At 38.9% G+C, this 24,126-nt stretch overlaps 1 protein-coding gene across 3 annotated transcripts in view; it reads right to left on the minus strand.

Moving 5' to 3' along the window:
• Positions 1-24,126, minus strand: part of LOC144026420 (pro-neuregulin-2, membrane-bound isoform-like) — a 42,657-nt gene that overhangs the window by 12,110 nt on the left and 6,421 nt on the right. The window contains exons 2-7 of one of the 3 annotated variants that reach the window (XM_077533101.1): positions 11,271-11,433; positions 9,677-9,795; positions 8,595-8,718; positions 6,955-7,013; positions 2,275-2,292; positions 1,836-2,075 (exon numbers count right to left, since the gene is read on the minus strand). In XM_077533101.1, the coding sequence (XP_077389227.1) occupies positions 1,836-2,075; positions 2,275-2,292; positions 6,955-7,013; positions 8,595-8,718; positions 9,677-9,795; positions 11,271-11,433 (723 nt within the window). The remainder of the gene's footprint in view (positions 1-1,835; positions 2,076-2,274; positions 2,293-6,954; positions 7,014-8,594; positions 8,719-9,676; positions 9,796-11,270; positions 11,434-24,126) is intronic. The other 2 variants (XM_077533102.1, XM_077533103.1) reach the window with 2 other exon arrangements.

Below are 24,126 nucleotides of genomic sequence, written 5' to 3' on the forward strand. Positions count from 1 at the left end.
GGGGGGGGGGGGGGGGGGGGGGGGGACGAGAAGGGAAAAGGGGAACTAAATGTGATAAGGAGCATTGGGAGGAGACATGATGGGAAGAGGAGCAAGATCGGGCTGAGAGGGAAACGGGAAAGTCCAGGAGGTTGAAACTGGTCCCCAGAAGCTCGAACGTAAGACTTTCATGAACTTAAAATGGATTTGAAAAGCTTGTCGGTCGTGCCCTAGTTTACATCACTGTAAGATTTCACTGTCATATACATAAAAAAAAATAATTTGTCCAAATTAGCACACTCAGTCAAAAAAAAAAAAATATCACAGCTGTCAAATATAATAATCACCAGCCACAACATCACAACCACTTGCATAATGTGTTATCAAAACAAAAGCAGCATCTGCAGCTACAATGAATCTCATCAAGTAAAAAATATTATAGATTTAGATTAAAGTTAAAGCGTTAAAAAAATATCGCTTTAATAATGCATTAACACAGATTAATCACACTATTGATTTTGAGCGCCGATGATCCTTTAGTTTGATGGCGGACGGTTACGTTAAAGATAATACAGATTGTGTTTGAGCAATAAACATAACAACATGCAAGTAACGCGTTTAATAAATGTTTGTGTATGACATTCAGAATATTTGTCAAAATAATGGGGTCTTTTCATTTCATTTTAATTTTTAAATTATGCAAGTAATTCATTTGTTAGAAAAAAAAAGAGGATGAGCGTCTGCAGTGGATCAAAAAATGTTGAAGATCGTAACATTAAATATAGATACATAATTGGTGCTATTCAAATTTGCCGGGCAAAAAGTGTTAAAAAGTTTTTTTAAATTAAATGATTAATCGCGATTAATCAAAATGATAAGATTAAGATTTAACTGATTTAAAAAATGTTATTGAAAGCTTGACTTTATAAAACCATCATAAAGCGCCATACCAGTAATTAGCTCATGCCTAGTCACAGATTTCAGTATGTTTCACCAACTACATTATTTCATTTATTTATGTTTCTCTGACAAACACTTTTTGTAGCGGCAAAATATTTGATACAACTGTTGCATTATTACTGTGCATTTGTGCAAATTGATATATTGTCGTGGCTGGTCAAGTGCATATATAAAAGTTATGCTAGTTTGATGAGGATAAAGTGGCGAGTGTATGTCATTTTTTTCCCTAACTTATGATTTCACCTTCACATAGGGGGGTTATGGTTTCTAAATAAAGGGCCTGAGTGGAAATTGACAAGCCAGCAGTGGCCTTGGCCCTGCATTGTGCATGTATCATCGTGTACTGATACCGAAAGTCAAGGGAATTGGGAAGGCAAGCTCGCTTGCACAGCGGAGCCAAAAGAATTTGTGATTTGGGACAGGCCCGCACTTTGTCTTATCTCTGACACTGACTCCATCAAGGGCACAATAATTAGGACAAAGAATGCGGTTATGGCTTTTCTAGCTCTCAGCAACACTTTTGCAAAACTATTTTCCAGCAGCATTTTTTTCTATTCCCTCAAGTTGAATCGCGGTTCTGATCTTCCACGTGATCCAGTCCAATCTAGGCCTTTTTTTATATTCCTTTAAAATTGTCTCTGCCCTTTCTAGCTTTAAGTTGTTCATCTCAATTATCATTTTTCTTCCTCCTTAACCAAGTTAGTCTATAAAGAAGAGTGCATGCAGAGAAGGGGGAAGAGGGATTGCAAGTCTTAAAATCAGGTTAGTGGGCGGAGGAAAAGGAGGGACAAGGTTTGTTGTTTTTTTAAAAATAAGGTGGCACAATAATGTGTGACTGTGACACAATCTTGGCAAACGCTTAAAAGCACAGCAAAATAAATAATAATGTTCCATACCCATAAATTCAATTCTGAGAAGCTCTGCCAGCGCAGAAAGTTGTTGTGGTAAAAAAGAAAGGAAAGAGACAGACAACGGGTCAGCTGTAACGTCCACTTTGGAGAGGATCTGCTGTATATTATGTTCCTTTCCTGTGTACGCTGAATCAGGAAGTTCATTAGTGCTTTGGAATCTGTCAGTCAGGCTGACTGACATGTGTGCCGTCCCGTAACAGACAGACAAGTCACACAGCCTCAGCTCTGTAAACCCCAAAAATGTCAGGGAAAATAAAAAAAAACACACACACACACACACACACAAAAAAACAGAAGCGCACACAAGACTCAAGAACAAAAGGGAGAAAATGAAACAAACAAAAAGCAAAACGAGAAATCAGCAGGCAGGAAAGTCCATGCAGACGGAACAAGATAAAGCGAGACAAGAAGCCACATCACTTACTGCCATATTGAATACAGCCTATTTATAGGACATTGGACAGAAACGAAACAACAGCAAAGAAAAACATAACAGAGGGGGAAAAAAGCAGTGAGATGGTGCCGAACGTAAATGCTGAGTACAGATGGTGATGTACAGACAATGAAGTTGATGCTGGATCTCATTTGACTAATCACTACTCGAGTTAAGCATTTCTGCGGCACTCTTATCTGCACAAAGCTGTTAGAACCTTACATTAATTACTGTATGCGTTTCTGTTGCTGAACATGCATTAGTATTAAATAAAAAAAAAAAGAACAGAAAGAAAGAAATGTTCTTGTCCACCTGATCTACATTTCAATAAGGCATTACATTCCTTTTAAATATTGTATAAGCAGGGCATCAATATGAACTTTAAACAGCAGAAAGTGTTCTTTCAACGAGATTGAAAGCACACCAAAATGCAAAATAATGAAACAATAGTAAAGCATGGACAACACAAGTCTTGAGGATGGAATCAACTATAACAGTATTGACAAAACAGTGAGAAGAGTGTGTAGTCCTTACAAAGTGGTCACAGATTAGCAATGAGGATTATTAAGTCAAATCAAACCATAGACAAAACATCGAGAGTGGAACCTTCAAAATTTCATCAAATCGATTCAATGTGTATGTTTGGATTTTGAATACGTTTGCCACTGTAACGATAGCATTTTTTATTTTTTTATTTTTGATTGAAAACATGTTTCTGTGTAAAACTTTAGAATGGAAAGGGGAAAAAACACATTTCAAGATATGTGCTTTTAATTGGACAACAGCAATACATACCTGCATACAATAGATAATTATAGAAATATTTTACTTAATTGTAAGTGTAAAAAGAAGATGTCCAAGTGATGAATACTAAAACAATACATTGTCATTTCCCTCTTTGGCTTATAGGCGATATCCTAGACGTGCACAAAAACACAAAAAAAAACTAAATACATGAAAGAGCAGCTGATGCCAAGACAACCCGTTTCATTCAGAAAATATCTGACAAATTCCAATTTTTGACCACCAAAATTCACGTTCACACAGTCCCCTGGACAGTATGTGTGGGAACTACAGTCTGTTCAGTCAGACAAGAACATAAGGTCTGACATTGCCGAAAATGTCCAGTTCCAGTGTTGACATGTAAGAAAAAAAAAAAAAAAAAAAAAAAAAAAAAAATCACTCAAAAAGTTCAAAGATCGATAATCAACCTAAATCATGCAACGAGGGTTTCATTTTAAAAAGTAAAACTTCTTGATAGTCTCTCGCTCTCTTGCTCGCTTCCTCTCTTGGATCTTGGATTTCCACAGGCAAATTGCAACCACGAAAATGCAGCTCGAAAGGCGGCTATGGCCAAATACCTAAAAGCGGGTCATCCTGAATCGACAGCTCGACGGCAAGAAGAAGATTCCTGATAAGAAGGCATCATACGCTGGAGACTGGTAGAAAGGCAAATCACCGATACCAAAACAAGAAAGAGCCTTACAATGCAACGAGTCCATCTCAAGTCCAGCATCATGAGGCTGTGGAAAGATGGACCGGTGAGCATCATGGGCACTTTGCAGGAAGGAAACATACATCAAGATGATGGCCCTTGGGGGACGACCTGCTTAGTGAATACCAGAAACCCCAGTAAGGAGAAGGAGCCAGATGGACTGTCATTGGAAAGACAAGCCCCAGCATGTACCATTGACAAATTGACGAAGCGGCTGACATCAAGAAAAAAAGGGCAGAGTGAGTAATCATGGCAGCACAAGAACAGGCAACTAAACACAAGATGAATCTGACAGGACTTCAGGTGCAAGCTGTGCAAAGAAGCCCCAAAGACGGCAAGGTTGAAGATGCGGGCAAGGCATACGCGGAATGACACAACCAACCACAGGAATAGTGTACAAGAACATCTGGACCAAATATGGACTGGAGCGCCCACAATCAAGATGGCAGACACCACCAACGGTGGTTGAGAACAACCAGGTCAAGATGCTGGGGGACTTCCAGATCCCCAATTCTGGATATTTTAAATGTTTGAAATGTTTAATAATACTGTGAAGGTGGATGTTGTATTGTTGTGTTGGATCCCTGATATATACTATGCTTTAAAACAGTCAAAAATCTAATTTGATTATTTTTGGCACCTTCCAATCAATTTTCCTCATGACTAAGCAGTGATGACATTGCAACAGTGCAAGAATTACACACGATAACAACAACCATGCCCACCCGGACCCCTGTTCACATTTATATCCTTGGCAGGTTACATGACTTTTTTTTTTGTTTTTTTTTTACATATAAAATGCATGGGGGAAAAAACAGCATCTGGTGCTAATGCCAGTTTCGGATTCATGTGTGATATTTTAACTGCTCATGCAATCTCAAAAGCGAGACAAGTCAAGCCCCAATGAGTTTTCTCCGCAAGTAAAAAAAAAAAGAAAAAGTTTTTCAACCAGCCAGGAGACGGTTAACACATTCATTGCCAGACCAGCAAGAAAAACAAAACCAAAAAAAAGCATCATTTGACGTCTTTTTCCGTCCATGGCAGTGAATGAGTTAACAGAGATTAGAGAATACAAGCAACTGGCTCTGTTGGGCGTACTTATTTGCTCGCTGGATTGAAACGCAATGTTAAGCTCAAATGTTGCAATAAGAGACAAGCTAGTCAAAGGTGATCAGAAAATATTGATCGCAAAGCAATCTTATTCCATCTGTGATATGGCAGAGCATGTAAACGGTAAATATGAGTAGATCGCAGTGACTTATTTGCACTGAGTGATGTATCTGTTTAAATATATGACTTTTGCACATACAGTAGCACTCTGTGTACTGTATGTAAGTGAAAAGTTGCTAATGCTTGAGACAGAGCCAGGCTTGGTTTCGCTGCTTACGCAAAAACACCTTCCAGTTCCCAGCTGCAGGATTTGTCTTCTGATCTTTCCATTACTGCTGCCTTTAATTTAACCGCATGCACGGCGTTTATATTGCAATTTAGCTTCATGCAAATATGACATCACGTAACAGATGACCCATTGATGCAGAGGATGAAAACGACCGTCCGCCCGTGGTCGGCTTTATCCTCATCCAACCTCCATTCGAGATGCAAGGTACATTATCACGGAGGGGAAAGCCCTCATCAGTAACAATAGATGATGTTTCTTTGTCTCATTACCTTGCTTGGCTTGTTAAAGCGCTCCGCTATAGTTTAATTCACTTACCAATGTATGAGATTCTGCACACGCAGCAATCGTGACTGGCAGGTATTCAAAACAATGTCAGATCGAATGAGATTTTTCACCATATAAAGACTTTAATTGACACTTCTGGTCCAATTGCACAGGTGGAAGCAATAACACTGCGTTTTCTCCAATTGTGGCTTTCAACCCGGAAGACTCAAAAAAACCTCAAAACCAAAAATGGACCAACCCCAAGCAGGCCTCCGTTTTTGCTTTCATTTTTCCATCCAAGAAAATAAATCACAGGTGGTGCGAATAGGTGGCTATAGTCATGCTTACTATGACTGATATCCAGAGGCGGGCATTCCGTCAATTCGTCAATGACGGATGCCCATTTTGTCGACGATTGAGGAGAAAATTCGAAAAATTGACGAACTAAGCATTGACGGAAAGGTTTTTTTCGTCCCGTCAATATTATCGTCAAACCGTCAATAAATTCGGCAATGCCGAATGCTAAAAATTAATTGACCATAATGCTGTATATATGTATATGTACATATAGCACCATAATGCTGTACACAGACACTCTACACGCATTGCGAGTAGGGCCCCATCCGACCTTTGACATCTGACCAATGTGAGAGAACGCTCCAAAAAGTATTATCCACAAATGGGTGTACAGTTATACTCTTTAACGTTGTAAAAAAAAATCCATCCATCCATCTTCTTAACCGCCTGCTCTTCACAAGGGTCGCAGGGGGTGCTGGAGCCTATCCCAACTGGCTTTCGGGCAGTAGGCGGGGGACACCCTGGACTGGTTGCCAGCCAATCGCAGGGCACACAGAGACGAACAACCATCCACACAATCACAAGCACACCGACGGGACAATTCGGAGCACCCAATTAACCTGCCATGCATGTCTTTGGAATGTGGGAGGAGACCGGAATACCCGGAGAAGACCCACGCGGGCACGGGGAGAACATGCAAACTCCACCCAGGACGACCGGAGCCTGGACTCCATCTTGCATCCTCAGTACTGGGAGGCGGACGTGCTAACCACTCAACCACCGTGCCGCCCGTTGTAAAAAAATATATATATATAAATATCCATTTTTTATAAATGAGGAGAACCTAAAAGACTTTTGATTTCCTCTGCAGTTGAAGAAATAAAAAGGCCCATGCCATTATAATAAAATATGTTCAGTATTATCCTTCAGAATTGCACTTTTGCCGTGATTGGTTTAGCAACACCAATGGGTCATCCATCTTTAAAGGAGGTTTACCATTGAATAAAATCATCTGTATCCAATGTAAACAAATTTGAAACGATTTGAGACATGATCTCAAGTGTAACAAGTGAAAGCGTTGACCAGAGGAATAGCAGAGAAACGAGAACGAGTGAGCGCACAACATGCAGAGAGTCACAGTATGTTCTTTACAACCCTTCGAATGTAGCGTGCGGCATCTCAGTGGAAGGAGACAGACAAGAACAAATGGACATACTGTAGAAACCGGCCATGACGGAGTTTTCACAGCGTTCCCCCGTATAGTCATTGGGACACCTGATGGAGGGAAATCAAGACGCAGAGGGGCAAGAGAAGGGTTTGGGGTTAAAGGTGACAGGGGTGGGAGAGGGGTTACGTTAAAGTAAAGCACAAACACAGAGACGAGAAAAGAGAGGAGGGGAAAGGGGAGAGGAAGGAGACACAAGAAAGTACAGAGAATGTAGAATTAGAAACAACACCAGCCACCAAGTACACAATAAAAGATGGCCTGCATACTGACATATTAGCGCCATCAGTACATGATAGCAGTGATGCAGTAAAGGGCATCATCACAGTAATGAAGGTCATGTGATGGTAGTCCGACATTTACATACCCAGTACACACATATATCAACATGTAACATACATAACATTTACCGGGCACTTCATTAGGTACATTTGCACAACCTAATGATTACAACAAACTTAAACACTAACTAAGTTAAGGTGTAGGAAATGCTCAGTTTTGATTGACTACATAGGCTGTGACTCAAATTTGTTGTGACTCATCAAAGCCTTCATACAAAAACTCTAGCAAACAAAAACCTAAAAAACGTATAAATACGTTTTTTGGGAGTGAATGAGTTAATAATATGTCAACCAACCAGGAAGTAAAGCAATACCATTAGGTTGGAGGTGTTGGTTAAACCTGTCCTGCTCTAAAAAGCACACACACAAGAGTGCTGAGTATGTTTTTTTCCCGGGAAGCGTTGCCTGATGTGACCCATGACTCGCACAAAAGGACTCCCACAAGATCCACAATTAAGAACTGTTTATTTCCATTAAGCTGGAAAGTGTGACAAAAAATGTCTCTAAAATGCTCAGGGTTCTATTTTTGCGGCCAACATAAATCCGCTCCTGTCTATTATGCACGCAAACTCAAGCAAAACCTAAGGTTTGTGTTCGTCCACTTGATCAAGCCAACAGAAAATTAAGAATAGAGTGAAAGAACAATTTCCAGTCTAGCAGCATCAACCGGGAAGCCAACTCGCAACCACTGAGTCAGACATTTACGGGGTGAAAACAACTGGCGTTTTGTCTCGCTTTTGCCTGTGACGAGTATTAAAAAACAAACAAACAGGCAGATTGTTATAGAAGTCAAACAACATTTCATCACATTTTGAAATCCAAATAATCCTCACAAATCAAATTACAACGATCCAAAATCCAGTACTTTTCGTCCAATGCGTTTCAATGAGCGGAGAGAATCCTTTTACCGCGTAAGGCCGCCATTTTGCTTGGAATTGTCAATTATCGTGTTATCTGTATGCACGTATTGTATGTGTTTTAAAAAGGCATCGAACAGCTTCACGCTATGTTTTAATGATTTGCGAGATGACTTCGCTGCCACCTTAAGTGGTTCATATTTCGGAAAAACTTGTAAATCGGCTCACTTGTATCTCAAGGCATCACTGTCGTTAATACAATCAGTGTAATGGGCCTCCTGCGGGGGATTTGTAGGCATGATTAAACTAATGGACAGAGGACAAAGAAAAAGAAAGACACAAAAGCAAGTCCGAGGACAAAAAGATAGCAGGACAGCAAAGAAACGAGATCGGACAAGTGACGATGGAGAGAATGGAAGACAAATCAACTTACTTGCAAGAAAGCTGGTTAATACCATGTATGAAGTAACAGTCTCCACCGTTGATGCAGTAGGCCTTTTCCGTGTCGTTGCAGTGCCTCACGTGACTCACACCCAAGGACAAGGTGGTGGTGGTTACTATTAGGTAGAGACAAAAACACGTTTTTTGGGGTTTTTTTTTGTTTGTTTTTTTAGATTTAATCAAATGCTGTCCTCTTAATTTTTTTTTAAGAAAGGCACTTCACTGATCATCATATCACCAGCGTAGCTACTTTTGTTTAAAATAAGAAATAAAAAATAAAAAAAAACAATGAAAGAACGAGAAAGACTCCACACCTTCGTGGCTAGTAAAGTACCCTTAGCTCAGTGCGTCTCAATTATTTGCTGTCATCATCAAGAACCCACCAACACCCCCCCGCGACTATAAATAGTATCATTTGTCTATAAAATTGTTATAAGCACACCGCTGCATAACACTGTATCCGTACAATAAAAAAAGAAAGAAACATGGACCAACTTACAACAAAGAATAGCTTTAATAACTGTAAAAGAAAATATTTAAATTGCATCTAAAATTCAAAAATTAAATTAAATCCTTAATTAAACTATAAATATTATTTGATTGACCATGTCAAACCATATGATACGGAAAAATAAAATGACATAAAATCAATAAATAATCATGCATTCAAACTGATCACCAACATTAACTCAGGAGCACAATATTTAAAAAAAAATAAAATAACTAACCTGAAAAACAAAAATATGTAAAATAATTTATGCTGATTTTTTATTTATTTTTTGCTGTGTGCAAAGTGCGCATGCTCAGTACAAACAAAACCCCGACACCACCGAGCGAATGCTCCCTGCGCACACTGCCAATAATGAGAGCGACACTGCCCCCTAATGTAATGGAGGTGCAATTGCACTTTATTCTAGGACAGTAAAAATAAATAAAAATGAAAAAAATAAAAAAGTATGTTCCCCGAGGTCAAACGCGCCCCCCTGGGGGGTTCCGCCCCACTATTTGAGAAGCACAGCCTTAGCTTGACATTCTATTGAATATGTTATAAAGTTGAATTTATCAGATGCTCACAGATGTGCACGCTGATAATACTTGTGACGTTTTCTTGTCCAACTGAGTTTTCAGCAACACAGGTGTAATTTCCAGAGTCTTCCACACGCACTCGACTGATCAGCACCTTGGAGTTTTTTCTTAAAAGGAAACAACAACAACAACAACAAAAACGGTAAAGCTAGGAGCAGATTTGGTTCGTGCCAAAATGCAATTTGACACTCATCATGTCTTAAATGCTTAACATATTAATGGTTAGTCACGAAAAGATGATGTAGAACGCACAGAAATTCTCAAAGCGTTTCACTGTTGTCAATTTAAATCAGGTCAAATTGATCTTTTTCACTCTCCTTTGTGATTTAAACAGTACAGGAAGAAAACAGCTGTAACCGAATATGTTGAGGACTTTTTTTTTTTTTTATTCCTCATATCATGTAAGAAAAGCAAACGATCAGGTTAAAAATTGTTCCTAAAAAGTAGTGAGCTGGTTGTTCCTTCAGTATGTAGGACAGAAAGCTTCTTCGTCTGAGGGAGTGACATCATCGTTTTCAGTGCACAAGGGGAGAGATTCACTTTTTCAAGATGCACGTGCACTCACTACTTTTTTAGTTTGTCGGCTGAAAACTAAAATATTAAGTTTTGTTGCATATTCTGTTCATTTTACTGTGTTATCTCTGTCGTTTCAATAACACTATATCAAAAAAATTAAAAAATTGTCAGTATGCATTTGCAGTCACACCAGATTGTGTGACTGCAGGAGGTACTTAAATTCAATGGCTATATTTAGAAACAATGTACATTATAAATGTTGAGATTTGCCATTACAACATTAATTGTTAAATATGTCAAGTAACTAAGGCTGCCTTTCACTTACAAGTGTATTTTTGTTAAGTGAAGTCTAGGAAAACAGCTAAAAAAAAATACATTAATAATTAAAAACGAGTAGCAAATTTGTTAAGTGGCATCATCAAAAGACTCTTTAAAAAATAATGATGTTAAATCAAAAAGGCTGCTGTCTTTATTTCTATTAAAAAGCTAACTGTTTTTAAAAGTCATAAAACACACTTCCAATTAAGTGGCAAAACTGGGTCTCAAATTTTTTTTTTTATATATTAAGCAGGATTGTTGCTACCTTCTAAATGTAACTATTAAAGTAACCTGTAATGTAACTTAATTGTAGTTTCAAGTATTCAGTAAAGTACGGTAACTAAACTGCTTTTTCATGGTAACTGTGACAATATTGGTGAAGACACTTGATCATGTTAATAATTTCTCATAATAATTAGAAAACAGATTCAAATCAAAAAGCAACACTATAATTACCAATTTCAACTACATTCTACTACATTCCTAGAAAATCACAATGTCCCATCACTATTTTTAGAACTGTTATTTGACAATACATGAGCACTTTGAAAGTTTCTTTTTCTCTTTCTTTCTCTTGCATACGTCATTGCATCAGTCGAACCAAGTAGGGAGGAAACTACGACATCACGGATTGACCTTGGCGGAGGTCCGCGCTCTTGTTTTAATGTGCTTAATAAGAGAAGTGGAGCGGAAATGTCCAAAAAATATATTATGAACACATCGCAAGCTGTCATTTTGAGGGTCTTACTTGTTGGTTTTTATTCTGAGGTCTCTCCCTCGCTGAAGCTCGTGTCCGTCTTTGTACCAGCGGAAGGAAGGGCTTGGATTCCCTGACGCCTCGCACTTCAAGTACAGTTTGTCGCCTTCCATCAGAGACTGGCCTCGCATCAGTCGCAGCTTAGGAACAGAAGCTGGGCAAAAAAGAAAAAAAAAAAAAAGTTTCACGTTTTGTTTGACTGAATTAACAGTCAAGGGTTTTTTTTTCTATTCTCTTTATTTTGTTGTGTCTGTCTTGGTCACTTTGCTTCCAGTTAATATGGATGTTGAGGTTTTTTTTGTTTTTTATTATTATTAATTTGTTGTTGTTGAATCTGATTTGAGCCCCTTCGTGCTCCCGTGTCAATCTAATCTTCCCAGGTCCTTCAGAATCAATAGCGCTGTCCAATGTACCTTAAACTATATTAGCGAAAGGACTGCTTTCTTTAACCAATCGTATTTCAAATTTGTCCTCACGGGGCGGCGCCCTGCTGATGCATCACGTCAGCATTTTTCCAAAACTTGTTACAGTCAACTTCCACCAGCAAAACACATCTGTGGCGATCTGCACACATGAATACATTAAATAATCAGGTGAGTATGATATATTTTGCTGAAATATTTGATCTGCTCCAGAAGATGTCCGTAGCACAGATGCATGCTGTTTTATAGTGTTTATGGGCTCTATAGTTGAGATTTGATAGTAGTGATAAATTCTTTAAAATATATATATATATATATATATATATATATATATATATATATATATATATATATATATATATATATATATATATATATATTTTAAAAAAGAACTGCATGGAGCTTCTAGGGTCATTAGCATGTGTTAAGCTATATTAAAAGCGAAGCAAGTAAATAGCTCCCTAAAGTTTTCGACTGTAAACAAAGTTTTCTAAAGTGAACATAATTTCTTAATTCTGTTATTATATTGTTTAATTTTTCAAAAATAAAAAGTGTAGAAGGTTCCTAGTTCCTCAGCATCATTTTTATAAAGTGGAAATTTAGATAAATTCAAAACAAAAATGAAATCACTGAGCGACAAATGCATGCGAATGTTGCATTTTTGTATTTATTTTTTTGGCAGGGTTTGTAAAAGGTTTCAGAAGATCTTCGCAGACAGTGAAGAATTGTCTGAATATGTTCGAAATGTTTTTGTGACAAGTGAAGCAAAAAATGTCTGCAGACATCTTACAAATCCTGATGGAAATCCTAAATTCGCTACGTGAGATACCAGTTTTATCGGCCATTAGATTCGCAAATGGCCGATGCCAATATTTGTCAAAAATGCCAAATATCTGCACCCATAATCGGTCTATCCCTATTGGAGATCCAGATACCGAATGCATCAAACATACTACACAGTTACACAAAGCTGTTTGAAAGCGCTATAAAAATAAATGATGAACTTGACAAGTAGTCGTAGTTGTTCGCTTCACATTGCAAAAAAAAAAAAAACTCTTTAAATAAAAATACAAAAAAAATACTGTAATTCTAGCAAAAGGCCATAAAAAGTTGCAAGGCAGTTTTGCTGCGAGTCTGCTTTGTACAACACCAAAGTTGAAAAAGAAAGCTGCTTTGTAGCACAATAGAACGTCTAGTAAATCCCAATACTGACTCAGTCGAGCACTTCTTTTTGAAGTTTGCTGATGGCTGCAGGGAGAAAAGAAAGAAACATCAAATATTCCGTTTTTAAAACACTATTTGTGTGTATGCGTGCGCGTGCGTATGTCTGTGTGATAAGCAAAACCATTATCATTATTGTCCTGTCATGTTGTTGTTTTGTTGTTTTCAATGGAGATATCATCACCAAACAAAAAGCAGCTGCCAACCATAATTGTAGGACTTCACAATATTGTTCAAACTTGCAACACGTTGTCATATCCAGGAAAGACGTCATTTCCTAGCTGACGCCCGTGATGTATAATTCCCAGTCAAAAGCTAAAGTAAATCATTTGAATATGAGCAGATGCTGCCTTCTCTTTTATGGCTTTTGCCTTGAAATGAGCTGTACGAAGAGAACATCATTGCTGTCATATTAGCGGGCGGCTGGAGTAGAGAGTGATTTGTTTGCCGTTTTAATATTTACTTGGAGCTATGTCCAGATGCTCACGTGCTGTTATGGTATGGTCGTCCACTGCTTTTTCTGTTTGAATTTACTTGAGTTAACAAAAGTCTATAAGGGACAATACAGTAGTAATAACCTGTTAAGTTACAACAGTGCTTCTCAATTATTTTCTGTCATGCCGCCCCTAAGAAAACATCTCGCGCCCCCCACACCCCCACGCGACTATAAATAGTATCATTTGTCTATAAAATTGTTATAAGCACACCTCTGCATAACACTGTATCCGTATTAATGTATAAGAGAATAAAAATAAAAAAAAAGAAATATGGACCAACTTACAACAAAGAATAGCTTTATTAACTGTAACAGAAAAGATTTAAAGTGCATCTGATAAATAAAATTAAATCCTTAATTAAACTATAAACATTTTTTGCCTGACCATGTCATGATACGGAAAAATAAAATTACATAAAATCAATAAATAATAACGCATTCAAACTGATCACCAACATTAACTCAGGAGCACAATAAAAAAATAAAAATAAAAAATAAAAACTTGCAACCTGCAAAACAAAAATATAAAATAATTTGTGCTGTGCAAAGCGCGCATGCTCAGTGCAAACAAAACCCCGACACCACCAAGCGAATGTTCCCTGCGCACACTCTGCCAAAAATGAGAGAGCCACTGCCCCCTAATGTAGTGGAGGAGCAATTGCACTTTATTCTAGGACAGTAAAAAAAAAAATCAAAATAAAAAAATAAAAAAGCATGTTGCCCGAGGTCAAACGTGCCCCCCTTGATGGCCCGCCCGACCATTTGAGAAGCACTGAGTTACAAGAATGAAACTGGCTGTAGTAAACCAAGCACCCTGGGAAGGTGAAATCCTATTGCACTTCAAGTTTGTATACAATGTACAATATAGGCCAAAGACATCCACAAAAATAATGTCAAAGAGTAAAAAAAAAAAAGTAATGTTTTCTGATCTAGCTGATTTCAATAATCTCGAGCACAGCTCCCCAAACAACAAGGCCGCACAGAGAGACAGAAAAAATAAAAATAAAAACTCAAAAAATCTTGTGGAGTTGATGGAAGAGACACTATGAGTACAGCCTTTCAGCCCTGATGTAATTGGCGAACAATATCTGCAGAAACATCCTTTGTTTTCTGTTTGTTTACACTTCTCTCCTACAACTGCGAAGAGCGACTCTGCTTCAAACATGGCGCCAGACGTCATTAAAAGACAAGCCTTGTTGTCGCTTGAAAGAGAAAGACTTAACCCCCAAAATGTGACTGGCGCTTAAAAAGGGATGCACAAACAAGACAGCATTGCCCTGAATTAATCAGAATATTTAAAAAAAAAAAAAAAAGCCTAGGGAGGGATACTGAGAAAGAATCTTTAGTCTAGTTCATACGGGAGAAAAAAACACATTAAATAGGTGAAAATAAACATTATTCAGAGCTTGTCTGATCAGCTGCGTTAATGGATGCGGTAATTCATGTATCAAAGTACACAACAGGGAAACTAAATTTGTGAGTGCAGTGTTTTTGGACGACCATCATCAACCTAACAGTGCACATCCAACCTGGCCTGAACATCAATCAACAGCTGATCAAAGATTAGCAAACACAAATAACATGTGTATTGAATTATAATATATTTAAAGGCCCGGTCTGCTGTTTTCACTCAGGGAAAGTCACTTTTTAAATACAGGATGTAAACAAACTACTTCTCAATTTACAGATCTGGGCTTCTCTTAATTTATGGTGGTGATTTTGTCCTAAACCTCAGAGCCTGTATTTTGTCATTTTGTGTTTGTTTTGTAAACAGCGTGACATTTCTGTGGAAATACAGTGTTTACACCCCTCCAGCCAATTGTAGAGCAGGGGTGGGTGGGGGGCTTGGGGCTGGTCGCAAACGGGGCCGGGGGAACGTGTCGGCTGCGTGACGTCACTCCTGCGGCAACTTGACAGCACGCACGGATTATTTCGTTTTTCACTCACTCACTCACTCACTCACTCACTCACTCACAGAAGCTTACGTGTGTGAATGAGTGAGTGAAAAAAAAAAATCCGTGCGTGCTTTCAAATTGCCGCGGGAGTGACGTCACGCAGCCGACATGTTCGCCCGGCCCCGTTTGTGACACGCCCCCACCCCCCGCTCTGCAATTGGCTGGAGGGTTGTAAACACTGTCTTTCCACAGAAACGTCCCGCTCTTTACAAAACAAACACAAAATGGTAAAATACAGGCTGGGGGAGGGTGGGGGTTTAGGACAAAATCACCACCAGACATTAAGAGAAGCCCAGAGCTGTAAATTGAGAAGTAGTTTTTGTTGAAATTCTGTATTTAAAAAGTGCATTTTCCTTAGTGAAACCGGCAGACTGGGCCTTTCAGAACGTGTCACCTGCCTACCATTCCAATAACCGTGACAACCAGGCCAATCTTTGCAATGCACTTCCATAATGACCCACTGATATTTGGTCATCGCATGTGTTGAACCGTTGCTGGAAAGTATCTTCTCAAATTGCTCTATAAATGACATTGAGCCGTCTGCCTGGTGCTTTCGTCTCATGTTTTGCTCGGATATTCGGCGGGACATAATAAGGGCATCATGGAGACTGAAATCTAATCACAATGTAGCATATGTAGAGATGAGATGAGATTTCATTGGGAGAGAGGAGACTTTAGAACAGTACGGACGTGACATTTAGACAGCACGGTGACAAAATACCTCCGAGAATAATCATCTTTGTTTGCATTGCACTTTTCAAATAGGAATTAGAAAGTCACTAAATACATTTAGAAATGATAATAATTCATTGTGAGGGAAGGGAAATCTAAACAAATACAAAACGAGGGAAATATGTAAACAAATAGGATTTATGATGTTCTGATTGTTACAAATGAAACGAATACAGTTAAATCTTGGGCCAAACACAAACAGTTAAATGATGGACCTCCAAATTATTATTCCTTTGGAAAATACAGGTATGCGATACACCCATTTTCATAATGCAAAAATATGCATCAAACAACTAACATTGCCAAGAGACTCCTTCGCCAACCCAATCAATTTGGCGGAGACCGTTCTGCCAAAATTGCCGAACACGTGTAGCGAACCTTGCATTGATGCAAAAATCGAGCAAAAATAAGAACAACTCTGAACTAAAGACACAAGATTTCCATGTATACTTCTCCCTCACACAAAACATATTTTGGCCGAGACTCTAAATATTTATCACAACAATGATCGCTTGACATGAAAATAATGTTTTTACTGTGTACTGATAACCAAGCATGTGTCTAATTGGTTATGAATAAAAGAAATGGTCCATCATTCTGCAATGGAACTCGTAGATTACATTTTTAAGGTAGATTATTATTTTTTGCATCTTGCTCTGTAATGCTGCAGCTGCCCTAAGCAGTCATTCAGAAGAGACGTTTATGTCTTTATGAGTGTGGAAATGAATAAGTAGTAGGACTGCAAAAGCAGGTGAAGCAGTCACGAATGAGCTCATCCACAACCGGGATCCGTCTCCTCAGGCTACGCGATTCTTTTGTCAGCTGGCAAATGTTAGCTGAAAATCAGGAGAAAATTACCCCTCATGGATATAACATCCTCATTTCATGGATAAGGAGTCATTTTGTACAAGTCTCACTTTTTTTTTAACTCTCTTTTAACATCTTTTTTGGTGCATTATATGTCATTTTTATTATTGTATTTTCAAATGTTTTATGAAATAACAGCAGACATTTAGACTGTTGCTATATTTAAACCCTTTTCATTCTTATATCTATAAAAATAGCACTAGTGTAAAATGGAACGAAAGTTTTTGTCAAGCAAATATGTTGTATTCAGAGAGCAGCTGATAAACATCAAGCAGGTATTCAAGGCTGCTGCCATATCTGGAAAGCCCCAAAAAGCGTCTCAATGTAGGAACCATATAGCAGTAATCCATAAAGCATGTATTTTAGCTGCCCTCAATCACGAGGAGAAACGTTTTTAGCAGGCTCAAAAAGTATTACGAATAAATTTTTTTTACAGTTCAATTCATTGAAGATTTCTGTATGGTTGGTAGACAGCCAACATATCCCAACAGGAAAGAGGAAGTGGTGGAATTATACTGTGGACTGGAATAATGTTGATTGAGATAGTAGGCCACTCAAAGGATATTTAACATCTCAAAATATGACAATAATAATGTGAAATAACAAGTAGACTACGATTAATTGATTGTTATAGACTAACGTCGAATTGACGAATTTGTTTGCTAAGGTCTCAGTTACAAAATACAATCATAAACAGTTTTGACTGCGCTATGTCATTCATACGTAATGCAAAGTCGTTCAAACATATTCATAAAGCCGTTCAAACTTGATAAAGCTAAATTATCATGCTGGTACTGTGTATCAACTTATTGGTGAAGATGTTCGAACGTACAGTGTTGGTAAAATGCAGGCCAAATACTAAAAAAACCTGGTATGGTAAACTTCCGCATGCACAATTGTGCTCATGTCATTAACATTTAGCATACTTTTAACCAACTGTTCAAACAACTATGTTACCAATCATACATTTGAACGACTTTTGCAGTATGTTCAAATGACATAGTCCAGTCCAAACTGGCAGTTTCGTGCTTCTATAGAACCAACCTCAAAACCACCGTTATAAAATATTTACAATGACCACGTGATGACTCTAGAATATACTGAGTGATGCTGGCCTTTGAATATGAATATAGAGGAACTATATTTGTCAGTCTCAGACCACCAAGTGATTAGTATTAAAAAAAAAAAAATCCATCTTGTGAACCCTGTCAAAATCTCGCCTCGACTTGTAAAACAATCTATTTTTGGCACACGATCGCGAAGGTGTACTGAGAAATAGTCGACGGATTAGAGTGAAAACATTTTTGCAGGAGCTCAATTTAGAAAAGCTGCGTGTGACGTTTAGCACATGAACCGAGGCCAGGTTCATTCTGCAGCTGACAGACAAGACGCTACTCACAGCCCAAGAAGTTATTTGATCTGTTATGCATATATGACTACATTTAACATGCATTTTTATGGTCTCTACGCATGTGTGCGGTGTCTCAGTCTGTGCGTGTGCGTATGGGAGTACGCGTGTGTGCATTGAAGCACTGGAAATTGCTGATCCAAGCCTCCTGTATCACTGAGTGATGGGAGGATTCCTCAGCAAGAGCACCGAGGGGTTTTGCGGGGAGGCTGGGAACGGACAGCGGAGTGCGGCCAATAGTCTGCGAGTGGCCTTCCACGCGAGCCAATCACACGTGACCAGCCGTCCCATCAGCCATCCATCAAGAGGTCCTTTTCTCAAGGTCAGCTGATGTTTCCCTCCAATACTCCTTCTCTACCCAGCAAAGTGGACATCAACAAAAGTGATATTAGGAGTAAAGTAGTGACGGATTTATATGAAAGTCAAATCAATTTGTTGTGTATTTGGCTCAGCCTTGACATTATGCAAGTCTAGTCTTATAAAGTCTTTGGGTTAAAACATGCGTTCAAACAAACCGGTCAGCGGTGCGCCATCTCACTCGTGTGTCACGTTTTGACCCGCACCTCGCAAGCGTGCGTCCAAGTGCGCGCGATTACTCTGCTCGTGTATAAAGAAAAGAGAGAGAGATGCCTCTTCTATCTCATTCTCCGATCAGTGTGATTTCTGCAGCGCACAGCTGTCACCATGGAAACCAGGGAGGGAGCCGGAGATAGAGGATGTAAGGCAGAAAGAAAAGGGAAAATGAGATTGAGACTGAGCGGGAGAGAGAGAGAGAGAGAGAGAGAGAGTGTCAGTTGTTGGATAACAGCCACAGAAGGCCTGCATGCAGTATCGCCCGGCTAACCTCTGCACAGCAGCAACACAAGCAGGAGAGTTGCCCTCCCCATGTGTGAGACGAGTGTGTCTGTTATTGTCTGTTATCGCATAGCCACAGTTCACCAAAACATATCACTACATAAAAAAAAGTCCATTTGTCAATAAATGTTTTCCTTCAGTTTCTTCACATTTCTGTGTAACAACTTCCTGTTCATGTAAGTGTTCTCAAACCTCTCAGAATATTTGTATTATTATTTTTTGTTTAATTAATGTGTGATGTCTGATATTTCTTACCATGTCCTTTTCCTCCTCATGATGTATTAAGTACTGAAATTCTCATTCTGACACACAATAAACTTGAAGAAGTTAGATATCTAGCTAGCTAGCTAGCTAGCTTGTTAGCTGGATGGATAAAAAGCTGGCTAAGCTATTGACAATTATGAACATTTCCATGGCGTATTGTATTACTTTTGCCTGTGACTAGCATACAAACAAAACCGGGCATGTTGTTATAGTAACAAAACAACATTTGATCACATTTTCAAATCAAAAAATAATACTCACGAATCAAATTACAACGAACTGAGTAAAAATGCTGCATTCGAGGAAAGTGGGAAGTCCCAGTCGGATTGTGTCAGTTCCGCCCTCAAAGCGTTGGAGGCAAATGTAAATACAATACACGTGCTCGCGTGACAACATGATTTGGAATGACAACAACAAATTGATCAAAATCAGCCATCTCCATTGTTTACATTTGCCATAAACCCTTTGAGGACGGAACTGGGACACTCAGAGTGGGATAAATCTGACAAACACAGCATAAGACAGCCATTTTGACTTGTGACATTTTTCGGAATTGTTTGTTTGTTTGTTTGTTTGTTATGTAGATAGATAGATAGATAAGATAGATAAGATAGATAAGATAGATAGATAGATAGATAGATAGATAGATAGATAGATAGATAGATAGATAAGATAGATAGATAGATAGATAGATAGATAGATAGATAGATAGATAGATAGATAGAAAGCTAGCTAGCTAGCTAGCAAGATAGATAGATAGATAGATAGATAGATAGATAGATAGATAGATAGATAGATAGATAGATAGATAGATAGATAGATAGATAGATAGATAGATAGAAAGCTAGCTAGCTAGCTAGCAAGATAGATAGATAGATAGATAGATAGATAGATAGATAGATAGATAGATAGATAGATAGATAGATAGATAGATAGATAACCTTTGACTTGCAAGTCATTCTGGTTTCTACCTGTCTTCAATTTATCTAACTCGAGCCTTTCACACATCCTACCACCACCCCACCCACCTCACTCTTGCTAGGCACACACACTTTTAATTCTGCCTCTCCTCACTCACCGTTCCACCTTCTCATCCCTTGTTTTTCCTCTCTTTCTCACTTACGTCTTATTTCCTGTATCCATCCATCCTGCTCTCTCGGCTCACCACCACCACCACACCCTTCTACAGCGCGTAACCATTTCTCACCTCTCATTTTCGCCACAAACAACCCCACCACATGGCATGTACCCACACATGCAAACGCACGCACAACCACCACGCATATACACGCATTCACACACGTACACCATTAGCTGCAGGCGTTTAAAGCGGGATCAATTGAGGTGTTGATCTGTCCTCCATCAGGAGTGAATGGTTGGATTACACACACAAAAAATGTCCCATTGCCCCCTTTGCAAGGCCAAAAGGTATGCTATTGCGAGAGGATTATGCCGTTAACAGGCTATATAAATCTTGTGATGAGCCTCAAATGTATTTATTATATCTGTTAAGAATTCTTCAAATTGTTCTAATTTGTTTACTATTGTCTTATTTTGAAACGTATGCTTTTAATTTGAAAGGCCGCGCTTGATTTCCGATTCCTGTTTTCAGTCCTCCGTGCGTCTTTCAGATCGCAGCGAGCAGTCGTAAATGACGACGTGAGTGTCCGTTCTGATTCGTTCCAATTCTAATTTGTGCTGATACATTCTTATTTGTGTTTAGTAAGAAAGTTTGAGTGTAAATGTCATTTATGTGTTCGTTTTTTTTGGCAAATGTTTGCATTTTGTTATCAGTAGCTGATAGCTAACTGCTAATGTGTGGCTGTTAGTAACTTTCTAATATGAGTCATGTAGACCAACAGTACAGTACGATTTCATTTAAAATAGCCTGGAAACATTTATATAGCTGAGTTTATTTGCATTAAAGGTGTAATTTGCTTTTGAATGATAGAAGCGCACAGACAGTTGTTTTAAATGTGATTATTTTCTTTACTTTATTTCTCCGGATACTGTAAATCTGCACATGCAAAATAAGGCTGCATTTTGAGTTGATTAAATGTTCAAGTTCAAGTCTTACCGGAGCGCCCCGTAGTGGTTAATCAATCCTAAATAACAAGTTCAGAGGTTGAATCCTCAACAATATCGTTTGTTTGTTTGTTTTTGTTGTTTTTATCCCATCCCTCTCACTATGCATATCAGGTTAATATTGGGACTGTCAAAATTAACTGATACCTTAAAATAAGACTGGTATTGGCACCGATACCTGATATTGATAGTAACCCATCATAGTCACGGTGATACCACCTCTGCCTCAAGCCAGAGTAGGTGGTGGTATAGCGACAGCTGAAAATGTTACTTTCCAACTTCATACCAAACCAAACTTATTGTGTGCAACATCACATGCCAAACAGTAGTCCACTCTCCAAAAAAAGGAGATGCATCCTGTACAGGAGAAAAGTTTGTTTAAATGCTCTGCCAAAAATAGCAACCTTCTACATTTAACTGTTTATTAAATTTTAAATGCAGTGTGCACTTCCACTATGGAGGGAAAAAAAAAAATCATCCGAAATGAGGAGCGAGTCCATCTTGGCTGGAAAGATGCACTTTGCTGATATAGTGAGGCACCTGCCGCATCACTGTGTGGGTGGGTGGTGTGTGTGCGTGTGTGTGTGTGTGTGTGTGCAGTGCACCAGCGCTGGTGCGCGTGCGTGTTGTGCATGTGCTGATGCGTTCACAAAGACCTCCCTCATTCACAAACTAAGCCATGTGGCAACTCAGTCGGCCCCTTTAAGAGGCATGAGCTTTCTACCGAGGCTGACTCTTGGAAAAAAAAAAAAAAAAAAAAAGATGAGTGCCGATACATTATTCACCACCAAGGACACACACACATGCATGCACACGCACACACGCAAGATAACCAAGGACGAGAACACGAGTTAGGCAGTCATCAGCGAAATGAGCAGCGGAGAGGTGCGCTAATATAAACTGATGGGCATAATATCATAGGGTATATGAGTATAGATGCACTTTTACTGTATATAGCGGTTCCATTGTCGCACACGCGCACACAAAAACGGAGAGGAGAAAATCTTCAGCATTCTGTTATTCCGTGTGCATAATTTATAGCAGCCCCAGATCTCCCCCACTAATGACAGAAGACTCGGGCATCTGCGGCACAGCAGCAACAGCTGACTGGCATGGCGGTGTGTGTGTATGGTGGGGGGGGTTATTGTGCTCTGCTGGAGCAAGGACAGTAAGAGAGACAGAAGGAGATAGAGAAGAGAAAGAAAGAGAGTGTCTGAAATAGGCACAGATAACGCAACAATGAGGCAGATGTGACAGACCTCTCACAAAACACACGCACGTACGGCTGATGTTCAGTGCCGACCCTACACCATATTTAAGACGTTATTATTGTTGCTGCTTAATTATTCATGCATCTAAAACTCGTTACTCCTCTCCTCGCTTCCTGAAGTAGACAACAGTTCCCCAAAAAAAATGTGCTTGTGAGAAGAGAAAAATACGAACGGGAGCCGGTCAAAGGGCGTGGCCTCGGATACAACTTACAGCTGTGAGAATTGTCTTGACGTGCTGCAACAGAGCAGAGTACTCGAAATGCTGAGATCAATGCCAAAAGTGGTTCTGCCCTGCAGGTGAACGGCACACTGATGCAAGATTGTGCTACCTGTTAGCATAAAGACCAGCTCTGAATATCTGCACACGCGCGGAAGCACGACTCGCATCTCGTGCGTTTGCCGCTTTTGAACGTGTGGGCAAAATTGTTTGGTGACATCGCATGTATCGCACTCAACTAGGGATGGGCGAGTACCGATACCGACCTTATTTACAAGTACTCGAGTACTCGTGACGCCAACGAGTACAAGCGACCGATGCCGGGGTGGGAATGCTGAGTGAGTCCTCCTTGCCTGTAGCTGGCGCTACCCTGCAGCAGGTTAACACCATGGCAAATCATGAGGATCACTTCCTGTTTTGACAACAATCAACCCACGAGCATGTCCGTGCTTTTCACCAAAACTTCACCGGTTTGAAAATACTTCAAAATTGACGATTGTTGAAAATACAGAGATGCTTCTGAACCTTCCGCTTACCTTTTCCGTTTCAGATGGCAACTGACAGTTAAGCATTTAAAAGTTGAAACTTTGTTTTTTGCTTCAGTTTTGCACCTTTAAATAAAACTCAGAGAGAGTAACGGTTAAACCTTTTTTTTTAGTTTGCACTTGCTTTTTTTTTTAAACAAATACTAAAGCTCAGAAAGACTTGAGGGTTTTTTGTTTTTGTACTTTTATTTATTACAAGTGAATCCCAAACTAAAAGAGCATTTTTGTGTTTCATTTTGAGCGTTAACACTATTGAAGAGTGACTGTGCTGTTTTTTGTCTAAATTAAAAAAAAATTAAATAAATAAATAAATAAATAAAGGGAATATTTTTGTTTAAAAATATCTTTTGGTGATTTTTTTTATTTTTTTATTTATTTTTTTATTTATCAAAATGTACTACTGGTATCGGTGAGTACTGTGGGTCTGAGTATCGGTATCAGTCTGAAAAAAAGTGGTATTGAACATCCCTACACTTAACATGGGGGGGGGGAAATTATAGACCAACACA

The sequence above is a fragment of the Festucalex cinctus genome, chromosome 9, assembly GCF_051991245.1.
Source record: "Festucalex cinctus isolate MCC-2025b chromosome 9, RoL_Fcin_1.0, whole genome shotgun sequence".
Classification (NCBI taxonomy): Eukaryota; Metazoa; Chordata; class Actinopteri; order Syngnathiformes; family Syngnathidae; genus Festucalex; species Festucalex cinctus.